Below are 16,544 nucleotides of genomic sequence, written 5' to 3' on the forward strand. Positions count from 1 at the left end.
ATGCACGTATATTATAAATATGTATATTTTATTGCGTTTTAATATTGTTTAAATTGATTAAAATCACATTTGAACATACTTCGATTCTCTTTTCGAATCGAAAAGTATCGGTTCAGTTTGAACCAAATCGTAAATGGAAAGCGACGTGTGTCGATTTGTGTCGAAAGTATCGACTGTGTCTGTATCTTTTAAAAGGAAAGCAGCCATAGATAAATCAACAGTGTACATTTTTTTTCTAATGTCAGTTTGAATAATGTTATTTTTCTACTAAAATTTAAATTAAAATATGGTGACAAAAAGAAAAAGATTCCTTATTTAGCATTTATATAAAAAAAAACAATTTATATTTGTCAAATAATCGCAATAAAATAACTACATAATAAAGCTATGTAATAAAGCTATATATATATATATATATATATATATATATATATATATATATATCTAATACGATTTTCTAGACGTTATAACATCCTGCGAAAATTATGAGAGATGCAAATTCTATAAACTACAACATGTGCAAAAAATTCGACAACATCCACAATGCCCTAATTAAACTCATGAGAATATTACCTCGGTTCGGATTTCATTAGAGTCAGTTAACCGTATTAGGAACTTTTACAAATTTTGCTTGCCATAATTGTATTATCATAAAATAGAGTAGTCAGTCAGCGAGAGAGTGAATTTATCCACGGCAAAGTGTACTTCGAGGATGAAATAATATAATATAGGAACGAGACGCTATATTCCGTTTCCGCACCGTTTCGTTCACGGCGATACTTTTCCTGGATTATTCGGCCGACGTGTACCTATTTATATCGCGCCCGTTAAATTGTCTGCAGTATACACGTCCGTCGGCGGGATCCGACTACAGGTACTTTGGTCGGCCGAATCATCGAATTAAGAAGGGCATATCCTTGGCGGTTGCGGCAGAATCGATCTCGCCTCGTCGGCCTCAACTCGCCGAACTCGCTAATTGCTGGAATTACCGAATCCGCGCTCGAGGCGTACGATCGCGTTACGATATAACGTATGCGATCATCGTAGATAACTTTGATTAACGTTGCGGATTTGTCTGTTATACTTATTGCAGTTGTTAACGCAATGATTTAAAGGATTTTATAAAGATAACATTTCTTTATAAACTCTGTTCAGTTTTGTGTCTACAAAAAATTGTTTGAAATGAAATTGTTTTTAGATATCGGATGAAGAAAGAATTAACAAATCACATTTGAACAATTCGGCCATTTGATCAGTCCGATTGTTTTTTTTCTCCGTCCGAGATCTTGGAGTGATTCCTACATTGACAGAAAAATGCTTGAAGAAATATTTGTTTGAATAGTGTCAGTTGAATAACTTGAATAACTTGCTAAATGTAAACATATGTTTATTTGGTGCAAGAGGCATTATTTTGTGTGATTTAATTATCGTATTATCTTTTTATTTAGTATATATTTATTTTCCGTAAATAAATATATTATATTAATACTATTTAAATCATTATTTATTAAAATTAAGTATATTTTTCTCTTAGTGTAGCATTGTGGGTTTTAAATGAGGTTTTAAAAATGATATCTGTATTAAAAGAAGAGATAAATATTACCATAAAGTAATTAAATAGAGATATTATGTACATTATTGCAATAAATTAATTAGTATAATTATTGTAATTAATTATGGTATAAATTAATTGTTGTAATTATTGTAACAAGTACCTACATCTTTTAGTCGATTCAATAATTATGATTATTATAATATAATGAATCCCAATTCTCGGCAGATAATATATATATCTTATAATTGAAATCAAACAAATCGAAATTAAATTGAAATTAAATTACGAATCAAACATGAAAATCTTTGATCTCCAATTAATCCATCAATCACTGGCTCCATAGGAAGGACTTCTACTTCTGTTCTAAAAAATTTAGTTCGACTTCTGTTTTATAAACATTCGTAATACTTATTTGACTTGTCGTGATTGTCAGTTTAATCATGAACAACTTCCAATTTGAATGTCTAGGGATTTTCTACGGTCCCTGCGCTTTACGCAAATTACGAATTAAAAATCTGTAGGATGAGGGATTAAACATGAAATCTGTTAATTACGAATCTTTTTACGGATCTTCTCTATACGATATTTAATCTATTTTTTTATTCCTGCATTAGACTCTGCATTAAAACTCTCTTTTTTAAATATTAAACATTTCGTTTTAAATTTCAAAAGTATATACTAGTTTAGTCACAGAGAAAACAGACATTGTATCTCGCTGTACAGGGAGGACGCGTTTTGAATGTGAGTCAGAAATAATCGTACGACAGTTCTCACAGATGACACATCTGAGATAGACACGTCTCGGTAGACGCGTGGGCGCTGACGACGGTAAAGTGCAGCGGAATACGTGCGCCAGGTGTAAATAAAAACCGCCGTAAGCGCGGCCAAGCGTAACAACCGCCCGGTCTTTTCTTCCGTGGTATTGTCAGCTGGTCGGCACGTTTGTTCTGATCCCTTTGTGCGTCGACCGCACTCGGCCGTGGTTACCTTTTCCGAGCCGGGATGCCCTCCTATTTGCATAAGAATTCCGCGTCACTGGCAAACGCGGCTCGCGACCCGCGATCCGCTGTAATGGAAAAACGCTTGGCTAAAAAGACCGCGGGATCTTCCTGCTCTACCCGGACGTGTTCCAGTTTTATGAGACACCCCACATGCGAACTAAACGAAAACGAAGTGTACTGCGTCTTTCGATCGTAATAGTCATCATTCCGTGAGCGATCGAGCGAGGAATGTAGCAGGAAGTTAAACTTTGCTTTATCACTTATTTTTAAACTGCGAAACGAGATGCCAGAGCGAAAACAAATAACAGCTGATACTTGTCGGTTTTGTAAAACGGATGTCTCATGTTAGATTCCCAGAAGTTGATCAATTTCTTAAAATAAATAGAAGAAAAAATTCATGTAGTTATAAACTACTTTTTAAATTCTTTGGAGCGGAATTTTACTCTAAGTAATAAAAATTGTGTCAGTTGAGTCTTGATAAAGAGTGGCTCATTTTTCAATCTTTTAGAGTGAGAGAGAAATTTCACTCTCTTCAGAGTGACAACTCTAAAAATTTTAGAAAGTGACATATTCTAGTATTAAAATTAAGAAATTTACAGAAAATCGATCAATTTTTGTTTCTGAAAGATTCATATACTTATCCTTTTTTTTCGCGTAATCATGCAAAATAAAACTACATAGGAAATCGATAAACGTATGTAAGAAGGATGCGGTAGAATGAAAATAAATAGTCTGGTTTCTAAAACGACTACGGATTTAAACGTTAAAATTAGTATCGAGTTCGATGCACTACGCGTTCCGCAATGTGCAACCGATAAGCGTTGATATCGAACACGTTAACCGGATATGCTTAAAGTACACAGACGTTGTGGCATCTGTTTCCGTTTAAAACCCCACCTTGCTTAAAATCCCTTTAAAACCCTCCGCTAATCGTCGCGAGTCTGTTTATGTTTATCAGTAACAGATCGGATCTGTTTTATCGTTGCTTGCTCTTTAAAGTTCTCTGAAAAATCGCAATATGATTTTAACCTGATGATAATATAAAAAATTTTATTTTTCTGTCTATTTTAGATTAATCACTAAACTGATGATTTTATATGAATAATGTTTAAAGTTACTAATATTAATCATAATTAGAAAAACACAATTTTTATATTATTACCAAGTTAAGTGAGATTAAGTCTAATTCACAAGCTAATCAGATCACAAGTCAATAAATCGGATCTATTTTGTATTTAAAAATTAAAATACGAACGGCTCATTATGTCCGGAGTTATTATAAGTTTTCGAAGCCAGCTCTTAAACCTCCGTGACTGTGGACAGAAGTTTGTCTCCCTCTCTTCTTATAGGAGGAGGCTGAGTAAACGTGCGTTAAGCCACCCCGCGGCTTAAGAACGAGAAGATCGGATTCTAGAGAAGAAGACTCACGTTTATCCCCGTTGGCCCTGTTCGCGCGCAAGCACGTTCTCCCGTCTCTAGCCGTCCGGTTCCGCGTCGCGATATTTTTTTTATCTTTCTTCTTCTTGGAGACGCGAGTTATAAATTTTATGATTTATTCGTCCCGCTCCCACTCGCGGGGCGAGTGGCCAGAAATATATACGTAGACGGGCAGCAGCCCAGGCACTGGCCATTATATAGCCAACCGCGTATGAATTACGGCTGTGTGCATGCCAGTGACGTGCAGTCATCGGCCCAACGGCCGATGTCGATAGCCCTTTGGCGTGGACCCTATACTTAGCGGATAATCGACGCGATATACTGCGCTTATTAGCGGGTATAATAAGCCACATGCCGAACCTACAGGGCCTTCGAGATTCGTTCCGTTAAGTAGCCTGCCCTTTCCTCTCTTCGCTCTCTTCCTCCCACGCCACCCTTTTCTATCTCTGTTCTTCCTTGGTAGCGAAACACGAAACGATTCGAGGAAGTCCTGAAAAAAAGCGCGTGCACGATATATATATATATATATGATGCTGCTTGATCAATGATGTTGCAGCATTGATATTATGACGAGGCGTATGAAAAGAATGCACGCGGAGAAGAAGAGTTTGCTTTTGTAGCGAAGCTATATAGTTGCTAAGTACTACATGTTCAATAAGTGCAATCAGATTTTTCTGTAAAGTAACTCGATATCATAAATCTATTTCGAATAATCGTGAATTTATTTGATGTGAATTGAGATGTTTAAAGTTTAGCTAATACATTTTGTTGTTAATTCTTTGCAGAGTTAGCAAAATTATTATCGATAAACACAAAGCATTCTTAACAAGTTTTTTGGTTCGCATAGTAATTAACAAGTGCTACGACAGCGGAAAACATGCAGTGTCAGCGAATATTTTTTTTTCTTGTGTATATTAGCATATCACTTTTCAGAAAATATTAGTTTTAATTTAGATTAACAGAATGATACATTTGCATTGTGCTGCTTTAGAGATTTCTGAAGAGATTTATATAAAAAGAGTTGTCATGAATGGGATATCTCTTCTTCGAAATATACGCAATATAAATAATGTGCTAAAATTATTTTTAAGATAATTACAGATGACAGGAGTTATAGACATTAGGAAGAATTATAAGTTTCTGTATTATAGATAACTGAATCTTTAAAATTTCACTTGAAGTAAATTTCATAAATATATATATAATATATAAATATATTTATGAAACTTAATTCGAGTAAAATATATATAATGTAAATAGATGAAAAATTTATTTTTTCCTTTAAGTCTAAGTATCTTGTATTTAAAATTTGGAAATATTCTTGTCAATCAGGAAATATATAAGAGAGTTACTCACGAAGATAAATAAAAAAATGTAACGAGTCATTGGGATCTTAACAACGTCTCTCTTATAAAATTTGTACTAAAAAAAATTAATTTGAATTAATCAACGAATTAATCAAAGAAAAGATATTCTGGAGACTCATATTTATGAAATTTTACTGTAATCACATCATTATTAATTACACGTGTAACTATATTTATTATCTATTGATGATTGGTAAAAAAAAAATGGAGATGCCGGGGATCGAACCCGGGGCCTTTCACATGCAAAGCGAACGCTCTACCACTGAGCTACATCCCCGAATAAGATTTTATTCTTCTGATCACAACTATTCTTGTCGACTTTGTTAAAGCAAAGAATGTGGAGTAAAAAAAATCGATTACACGCATGAATTTATAAAAAAAAATTATGTCAATATCTTTGGTTGATTCTTCGTGTAAAATTTATTAATATTTTAATATCTTTAATCAAGATTTACTGATGAAATTAATAAACTGGCAGCAGTGTTATTTTTAAGAACAATAGCGTTAGTTATAAAATACGAATAAGATGGTGCTACTATTTTACTAATTAATTTAATGAGTACATTTTGATTATAAATATTAAAATATTATTAAATTTTATATTCGTAATTAATTAAGAATACTAAGCTTAATTTTTATAAATCCGTATGCACAATCGATTTATTTTAAATATCTTTAATCAAAATGTATTGATTAAATTAGCTAATAGTAACATTATTTTGTAAGCGTTAATGCTGTTTCTAGCTTACTTATTTAAGTGAGTTAACAAAATATCGATCTTGATTAAAGACTAGAATATCAATGAATTTTGTACAAAAAATTAATTAATAATATTTAATTTTTATGAATTCATGTACATTGATTTATCTTAATATTTTCAATCAAAATACATTAATTAAATTAGTACTTTAGCAGCAGCGTTATTCTGAGAGCATTATCATTTTCGCGAGTAATATTACTCTACATTTTGCAGATCATGCCGATATATTGCTATTGTCTTCTAGAAGATGGTTTTACACCGGCAAGATCGACTCGTGTAACTGTTCACTGTCGGCAACTACCTCTTTTCAATCAGTAAAAAAGCAGGTTTGCGATTATAGGGACTGTAAAGGGAGAATCAAAGGGACGTGGAGCGTGGAGAGCATTCGCGGTTGCGTCAGGGCGGATTGGAGCGTTCTCGCATAATGCACCATTGTTGTTTTTTTTTTATTTTTTGAGCAGGACGCGTTGTTCTGTATCGTTCCTGAAGAATCTCGCAGTAATGCGCGTCGCACAGTAATTCCGGCGAGGAAGGATGCGACTCGTGCTCTTTGCGTTTTCGTTCGCGGAGCGATCGAGCCGAGTTCCGCTCGTCTCGGCGCGGAACTCGAACGGGAAGCGCGTTTGTTGCCAGGGGGCATGTTCGATAATGCCTTTTTTTCTCGTTCTCTATTATTCTCATTGCGAAACTATAACTAAACTATGGTGTACGCGCTATCTAAATGGCAAGTTACATAATATATGAATATAGCGAGAGTATCGAAAATTGAAATCTTGCGACAAGCAATGCGAGATCTGCTTTGGGATTTGTTTTTGTTTTGTAAGAAAAGACTCGGACTGTTATATTTAAAACAGTATAAATTTTTTTTCATATATGTAGAATGAAAAGATTGTTATGTAAGATTATTGTTTAATTATTGTAAGATTATTATTTATTGTAAATAATTTTTGTATGTGAAGATTTTCATCACTGCAGTCTATGTTTTGAAAAGTTTTTATTGTTTTAAAATTGTGCAGTTATTTATTTTTTCTCAAGAAAAAAGTATTGAGAAAATTTGTATTATTATTGGAGATTTTCACTTTTTGGTTTCGCCATAATTTTGTTAAAAGAAATCAATTCTTTCTAATTTGTCAATGTGCTATCTATCATCAATTACATAATTAATAGAAATTTTAAATTACAGACATTTCAGAGACTAATGATAGAGACAAGAATTAAGAGATATTATTTTTTATCATTTTATGATAATCAATTGTTACGTAAGATAACATTAATTAGGAATGATATAACGTTGTCAGTATCACTATCCGTTATTAACTCAGTCACTATTTTAATTGAACAAGCGTAAGCTACATCAAGTCTTTGTTAATTGCTAACTATTGTTGTCTATGTTTGTCGAGTATATGTGCTATACGAGTTCAGATTTCCGATAATCTTGGATAATATTTGGTCGCGCGTTTTAGCAAACAATATCTAATGATCGTACATATATAGGTTCATCGTTAAGTTTTATTTGCGTGTATCTAGTATCGGCAAAGTTCATTAGAAGGGTACCCCGTAACTTATTACGCCGAGACGTCGCGTGTGTACATACGTACGTATACCACGGCCGAAGAGCTTACGATTAATTATCTCCTCAGCCCTCGATGCAACTCATAATGACGATCGGTGCGTAACGCCGGTGCGCTAGTCACGGGGTGAAAACGCGCAGCGGCATATGGCACGACACGTGCGACCAAACAACCAGGCCCTTTACAAGGGCAAAGGCGCCGGCAAAATTTTTCACAAAAATCTGCTAAAATTCTTATTTTAAAGAAGCTGTGACTTAATTTTTTTTTTATTAAATACACTCTAAATTTCTTGAAAGAAGTGAAAGAATTTCTCATTCCAAGAAAGTGAAAATATTTCACTTCTTAAGAAAGAGTGATAATTTTCACTCTTTTTGAATTTCATTCTAAAAGAAATTTTATTTATCTCAAAAAAGTGAGATTTTACTCTAAAAAGAATGAAGATCGTTACTTTTTTTTTTAAGAAGTGAAATATTTTTACTTCTTTTTCAAGAGTGATTGCATTTTCACTCTCTTGAAATGAGATTTCACTGCAAGAAATTTAGAATGTATAATTCCTGAATGTTGATTAATTGTAAATAATTTGTTACATCTTTTTTACAAGTTTTTTAAACTAAATTTTGCACAGCGCCATTATTTTTATAGAAATTTAATTTTAATAAAAAATCAGAGATTTAAAGCTTTCGAGAAGCAATCGGTGGGAGGCTGAAAAAAATTTGTCATTTTCATGCATTTTTGATATAGAATAAATTCATTTTAAGGCTAATTTATTAATTGCGTTGCATACAAATAATATTTGTTTTCGTTTTTAGATTATCTTATACTCGACACCTATGTATATATGTATATACGCGCGTATAATTACATGCTGACCACATCATTTTATTAGAATATATAACTCAGCTCTGAGTATATAGTCTCATGCTTGTAAAACGACCCCTAAGTCGCTCCTATGCGAAACTTTTTACACTCAAACGTGATGCGGCACGTGTACTCGCTGCAACGAGTAGTTTCTAATTGATCATTGACCGATCCAATTACGTCAAACGTTGAACTGGAAATAATTCCGATCACGAAGAATCGCGGCAAATTCGGAGCTAAAATTGGACGCCGAATTCGTTATGCAACGTAAAATTTTTTGTTTTTTTTAATACACAACATAAATAGATGGTTAAATACATCTTTTTTGTGGTATTCATTTTATTTAAGTATTTTAGTAACATTTTGTATAGAAATTATGTATTTTTTTGTTAAATCTTAATTGCAAATTACTTTCAGAAGACATGACTATTCGCATCGCTTGAAATAACTAATGTTATTCTGTCAATGCTTTATTTTCATTGAATACTCAGACACGAGGCATCTCTTGCTCAATCGATCGACAGAAATTAGAATTGACTTACAACGATCGTTCATGTGATCGTTGATCCGGAAAAAAGTGGTCGATGGGAAAACGACGGCTTCGTTGGGCGCGTTGGTAAAAGCATTTCTTCGCTGGTCGTTTAACTCGTTCCGCGCGATAAATTGGACACCACTTGACGTAAGGAGAGACGGCATCCCTATAAGCGTACATGAGAAGTAATTAACCATTAGTACGAGCGACCGATCGGCGCCTGCGGACCTGCGATGTAGAAGCTGCTATAGGCCTTGGCTTTGTATGCTACCCATTTATTGATAATATCACTCATTATGGCTTGTAAATTATAACGTCGTCCTTCATTACATTCAATGGACTTTCATAGATGGCCCATCTACTTGAATTCGACTTTATCGAACACTTTGTAACGTCCATTATCGATGCATATACCATGTCTTATTATTGTATTGAACATGCTAGTTATATAGGATGGTCATTGTTTTGTAGCGTTTTGTTTTAAACTTCCTTCAATCTCTTTCTCTCTTCCTAGAGAATGTGTTATTCGTACTTTACTTACTTAGATAAAAAAGATAATACAGTAGAACTTCATTTACTGTATCTTCGTATTGTATATGAATAAATTTATGCTCAATTTTAAATATTTGAATTTATAATTGAACGTCGTAGTATGGATAATAAGAGCTCAACGAGCTCAATTTTAGTTTTTTGAACGCGTTCCTATTATCGAAATTAACAATAAGAAGTACTCATAGTGAGGAGAGTTAACGAACCTCTATTATCCGAACTAACTGTTTTATTCTCTGACATGTTGAAGTAAATAGAATTCTAGTGTACAAGCAAAAGTATTTTGAATTTTAAATAAGTATTATCGTTTCAAGGATCAAATTAGTTTCTGTAGTTAATTAATTATTTTTAATTTTTGAAGGTTCCTGAAAATCTCGAACTTCAAACGAAATAACCCGTACATTTTTTTCGTACAAAGAAGTACGGAAAGTAATTAGCCGGCCAGTTACAATTTAATTATCGGTATTCGCAGCAACGTGTTTTTCATACGCGCGGGATGCACCTGGTGACTTCCGGAGTCGCGATCGGACAAAAAGAGAACGAGAAAGGCGACCCTGCTTCCGTTTCGTCCTTCATGCATGCGCTGCGAATAACAATAGGGCCATAGTGTAAACGTACAGTATTTATTCGTATTTCTTTCGAGCAAACGGGCGAGCTGCTCTGACAGCGATTATTTTTAATATCCCGTAATTATCCGTTTGTTGACGTACAATGTGACTTAAAGTAACATCATCATGTAGTAAACATACGTTGCGATATAGTGAAAGTGGCATACATTCCTTTCTATGCACAGATACGGAATTGTCTCGCGTCTTTTCATACACTATGTCTGCAACTTACAAGAAAGATTTGGTAATCCGAAAATTCCTAAAAACTTTGTAGACGTGAGACTTTTTAGAATTTTTTATGGAAGATTGCTCAATTTTTTTCTTTTGTTAGATTTCAACCTCGCTTTTATTCGTAGAATTAAATTTAATTTTTTAATTCAGCAGAATTATAATATAATAACAATTTGTCTCTGCTATATTTATTAATCTTTAGAAATGATTTATAAACCTTTAGAAATGATTAATAATAAATTAGATAAGAAAGGAAATTGTAAACGAATTAAGAAAAACAATGATGTTTATTCAGGTAGTTAAACGTTAGTTTATTACGGTCTGCCAATCGCGATCGTGATATGACTTATACAATGTACACATACCTTCCTGTGCAGAAAAAGATTTATAAGTTAGGAGAGGATAAGGAGGGAAACGTCCGTTCGTGGTTTTAAAAAGTATACTTGGTAAGAGCTGGAGAGATGCAATCGTATGTAATGATTTTAATGATAGTTCATTGAATGTCTATTACAGGAAACGCAGATGAAAAAGGAGGACTTTATCCTTCAAACATTTCTTATTTACGTTGCATAAAACACGAGGATTGTTTTACATCGATTTTGTAAAAATAATAAAACACACAATATATAATATTATGTATCTCACGATTTTTCGAAGATCGCAGAATAAGAATTCATACATTTGCGTTATAGATACATTTATATGTGTTTGTTTATAAGTATGCATTTGTATATTTAGCAAATTATATATTTAGCGATATGAATTGTAATAATTATTTCTATAAGCTGCCTTTTAAAAGTCATTATATATGACGAGATTTATTATCGATTATTATATATTATACATATAATTCTGAATTTTTTATTATTTGATGCTGAAATAATTCAACGCTCTTGCATCGATCGAGAATTGTATAGAAGACTCTTTATTAGAAAGGAAAAAGTGAAGAAAAGATTGATAATAAATCTAGCTTTTGATCTGTAATTTTTTTGTTAAGCAGCTTTTTTATATTAAAATGAATAAGTTAAATAAACGGAAAGAAATACGAAGATGTGCGTCTAAAGAAAATGCTTTTGCATAGAAAAGAGAATGAAAAAGAATTAAAAATAAGCACAGTATCATGTTGGCGCGTTGAGGAACGCCGACGGTGCTTTGATATGATCAGTCGAAATATGCGATATGTAAGCAAGCTTGCTCACAGACTTTAAAATTAGTCTACGTGCTTTGTCTACGCTATATGTGCTTGCCATCTGCGTACTTTTATGTACATTTATCTCACGTCTACTACAAATCGCATAAAAAACAAGTAAAGCATTTCTTTGTTACGTGTACATAAAGAGGATAGATACGGACTGAATCAGTCGACGAATAGATGTTTTAAATAAAATGTAAGAGAAATAATAACAAAATTGTTATTATTAAATACATTTTCTATCAAAATTTCATTTTTCAACCGAAAAAAAGATTTTTATAAAAATCTTAAAATGTTATGCCTCTCAATAATTGTATGTCTTTCGTGTGAAACGTATTGAACCTTCAATATTTTTCAGGAATTTCTCTCGATCCATTTAGTAGTTAATGTTAGAATAATTACTGTTAGCGGAAAATTAAAATTGATCGAGGACATCCTGTACGTTTCGTAGTCTGAAGGGAATCAAACATATTTTCATGGGAATTGTCTGCGGTTATATTGAACGCTCGCGAGAGCGCATAAGAGATCGTGAATAATGCATAGCATGTTCGCGTATGTTCTTCGCACATCAAAATTTTCACCGCGTCGCCCGATGATGACGTTTTCTTCGCGAAAAGTACACGGCACCGTGCGTGGGTAAAGAACTCGCGCGAACTTCCTGGATGCGTCATCGCGAACGCAAGAACGCGCGCGGCTGAATCAGCGCGGAATTAATCGGATCGCCGCGATTGGTTCTTGATGCGACGGTCGATCGGGATTAATCTAACGGGAATGCTGGGAATTGCTGGCGCAACTGAATAATCTCGATACCGAGTGCGCGCGGCGACGCGCTAATTGTATTTATTAGTGAATGGATCCTTTGTGCCCCGTCGACCTCGTGAACGCATCCTTCGCAATCAAGTGCTCGCTGTCGTCATCGAAACGCGAACGTTTTAGCAAATGAGAACGATTGAGAGAAATTTTAACGAAAAATAGCACTAAAGTGGAAGATAATTTTTATTTCGATGTTAAATTGGCTAATAAAAACCGAATAAACAACTTATATGAAAAAGATATGTATTAAATTAATTAATTAATTAATATTTCAAACAAAATGATATTGTGAAATTTTATTGAATTGAATTATTGCATATAATTTTATGTGGAAAGTAGAATTCCATTATTTATAGCATGAATTTAAAGAATTAATACTTTTTTTTTTAATTAAACCATAAATTTAATATAATCTAGAAGAAAATAATATAACGGTGAGATATTTTATATAGATCAGAATGTTTTCATTATTTTCATATAAAAATAATTTCAAACATTCTGTAATTCGATTTTATCTTAATTTTCATTTAATTAAACCTATATATTTATTATATTTATGTATAATTTTATTATATTGAGTTTTATATTTTATCGTATTTCGACGATATGTATGTACGTATAGTAATTGTATGTTTATGTAAATGATATATTTTGATTTTTTAAATATTTTTTTGTATTATTTGGTACACATGAAATTATAAATAAATTTTTATTCTGACTCTTTCTCTTTCTCTTTCTTCGATGAATTATAAATCGTTCGTATAATTTTTCGATGAATTATAAATCGTGAATTATAAATCTAAAGCTCTTTAAAGATAGTATAGTAATTTAATTCTTTTGACGTGCGCTATAGTAACTTTAAAAAAATACATTTAGTTACATTATTTGTCTTATTATTTACAGTTATAATTTCAAAAATTTTAATTTGGAAAAGTACCGATTTTCCAAAAATCTTATTTTTAAAATTGTATTTTTTTGGGATGAAAGTTACTTACCAAGGCTGTAGAAATAGTGACAAAGAATGAGGGGAATAGTTTGCTCGGTTATCTTCGATCAAATAGGAAAACACTTCCCTAATACGTGTACCTTATATGACACGAGATTGCGGAAATCTAAGCGTATCATTGTGAGCATCACGGATAAATTAAGAAGAAACGAATGATCCCACAGGCATAGTTTCGATGACGTCATGAGCCCAGCAGGGATCAATCGGAGAGTCAAGTCGTGATAATTGCGACAATCGCGAGTATGCTTCCCAACGAGACACTCAATTCATCCTCCTTCTCGTAACGTTTCTCTTTCTGTCTTTTCCATCGCTTTCTTTCATTCTTCGTTTTATGAGTTACACATGTTCCGTAAATATTATTACAATGATTAATTATTACAATGATCCAAATAAGAACTGCATAAAATACTTTATAGGCGTATTTTTCTAAAAAAGAGCATTAATTTAATTGTAAGACAAAACAGACATTTTATTTTTGTAATGATATCATTAAAATATACGAATTGTGAACAATTGTAAAATCCATAAAAGAAATGATTAAATTAAAATAAGAATATGCGTATTTATAAAAACATTATTAGATAATTGTAATTAATTGAGAGATATGTAATTAAATTACGTAATATATACTAGAAATCACATGCTGGCTATATCCATATATAGATAATGATAAGAGATAATGCATACTCCATATGTTCGATGTCATCTAATTTGGATGGAGTAAAAGATTCAAGAATTATAATTAAGAACAATCCAGACTAACTATCGAAAATGGATGATCGAATTTAATTATAATTAATAAAGATTTTTTTACCAATAACGATAACATAATGCCATTAGAGTTACAGAACAGGCATATAAAACGAGCTAAAGAAATGGAAAAGTAATGGGGCTTTTCCGAGCATTATCATACTTGATTGTTATGCGATTGACACAAAGTTATTAAAAAACAAGAATATTTCGAATATCGTTAATATTATCGCAACGTTAATGTATTAAATTTTAATTTAATTTATATTTAAGATCATTTTAAGTATTGTCTTAAATATAATGTTTTAAGATATTATAAACCAATCATAATTTTTACAATTACATCTTTTTGTTTAGATTCCGATGGAGAACCAGGGTTATGAGGAGGATCAGTCGCGCGCAGCACAAGAGCAGTCCACCCTTGAGTCTCGCCGCCGCGATCAGCAACTTTGCACGGACACAATCGATGTGATCGATAATCCCGTTGTCGCGAGGGCCACGTCGCATCCTGAAAGCAACCTGTACGAGGACATCGCGATCGGTGCAGAAACCAACACTTCCGAGCTTTCCAAACGGACCTCTTACCCTGACGAGTCTCGAAATTTGTCCGAGACTGGAGGTCTCCTCGCTAGACAGGCTTGGATTAACAGGCCCTCATCTTCCACGATCGACAGACCCTTTCAACAAAACTCGACATTATCCTCCAGAATCAGTACGAATCACGACAGCATAATCACTTTATCCAGGACGAGTGAAGATGATGCTGAGAAAGTCTTTGAGAAATCTCGCGAACTCCCTTCCCTCTCCGAGGACGTTTCAGAGAATGTATCCTTGTCTCTTCAAGCAAACGAAGACTCGCAAGATGCCTCGATGACGCAGTTCGATCGCCGACCGAATCGCAGACGTAGAAAGAAGGACTGTAAACATTGCAGAAGCAAATTAGCTGACGTGAGCTCCTGCGAGAAATTTGACGAGTTGATCGATAGCAAGGACACGATTCTGAAAGAGAACGGAGACAATCATCGAGATAGGCATCCAGACGCGTCCACTCTTCTGTTCCGAGAGTCACTTCTGAGGCCACAGAACATCAAGGTCTATCCGATCGTGAGTAGGACGAGTCTTCGGGATATTGGCGCCAAGAGAAGTTCCTCGGCCGCGTTCCCTGCGTCCGAGTATGGAGTGCATAGGACGGAGAATGCAGCCAGGTTCCTGCTGAATATGGAGAACGATAAAATGTTGGGCGAAGTTGTGGAGGGTGCCCAAAACAAGATACTGGGAGTGTCAGGGAATGGGACTGATATGAGGATTAATTCAATATATTCGCAGGATCGTTGGTATAACAAGGAGTCGCAGATATTTTATACCGACGTCAAGGATCAGAATCCCTTTCAAGTAAGTATAAGCATTGACTTGTCTCTTGTTTCCATTTCTTTCTTTCTTTTTTAATTACAAAATTTTATTATAAAATTTATAGATCGATGTTTTTTTTTGACTTCTCGAAAAGTTTTTTCGGACAATATTCTTTAAAAATTAAAGTTAAGAAAAATAAGTAAATATTAATTATTTAATATTTCATCTTTTCGGAAAGGTATCAATTTTCATTCTTTGCATTCTCCACAGAAAAGAGAGATAATAATGAGCATAGTAGATAGAACCATTTTATTTGCACATCGTAAGCATCATAATGATAATTTGTATTTTTTAATTACTTACTTTACTACTTTTTTGGATATGATTATTCTTTGCAGTTTATTTTTGACGCGATTAATATTAGATTAAAAAGACTTTCGATTAAAAATGCAATGAAGTTGCAGAAATTTGAATAAGAGAAGAAAGAAAAAAAAGATGATTTACGATTCCCTATATTTCAAGTATAATAGAAAAATTTATCAAAATAATGAAAGATCTTAATGTTAGACTAGTATTTTTTTAGTATGAATAAACTGGATTTTAGTATGAATAAGAGTGATTAAGGTGTAGAAGAAACGTCCTCCCCATCAATATGAAAGTTGTATATAAAATCAATATCAAAAGTTGTTTATTAAATTTCCTGTAAAAAATATGAGGATATAAATCGGATAAACAAAAAGAAAGTTAAAAATGAGGATTATGGAACATAGAAATCAAATCAACTGGAACACTAATAATGAATCTGTTATTACTAAGCACAGATTGTGTTTTAAACATGACTTTGATTGTCAAAACGTTGAGATTGTAGATAGAGAAAAATACTTAGGAAAAAAAATGATTTCGGAGATATTACATAAAAGATTACAGACAAATTCACTCAATCTGATACGGAGTTCTTGTACTA

The 16,544-nt window shown here is 33.1% G+C and overlaps 1 protein-coding gene and 1 non-coding gene across 4 annotated transcripts in view; one reads left to right on the forward strand and one right to left on the reverse strand.

The window, feature by feature from the left end:
• LOC105151708 (uncharacterized) overlaps positions 1-16,544 on the forward strand; it is a 37,772-nt gene that overhangs the window by 6,845 nt on the left and 14,383 nt on the right. For all 3 annotated transcript variants that reach the window (XR_015544232.1, XM_011065560.2, XM_011065559.2), the window contains exon 2: positions 14,588-15,622. Coding sequence is in view for 2 of the 3 variants with exons in the window: in XM_011065560.2 (XP_011063862.2) it covers positions 14,594-15,622 (1,029 nt within the window). In the remaining variant the exon portion in view is untranslated. The remainder of the gene's footprint in view (positions 1-14,587; positions 15,623-16,544) is intronic.
• Positions 5,566-5,637, reverse strand: TRNAA-UGC (transfer RNA alanine (anticodon UGC)). Its single transcript has one exon. It is a non-coding gene; the product is annotated as a tRNA-Ala (tRNA).

This window comes from Acromyrmex echinatior, chromosome 2 (genome assembly GCF_024713525.1).
Source record: "Acromyrmex echinatior isolate Ae372 chromosome 2, ASM2471352v2, whole genome shotgun sequence".
NCBI lineage: Eukaryota > Metazoa > Arthropoda > Insecta > Hymenoptera > Formicidae > Acromyrmex > Acromyrmex echinatior.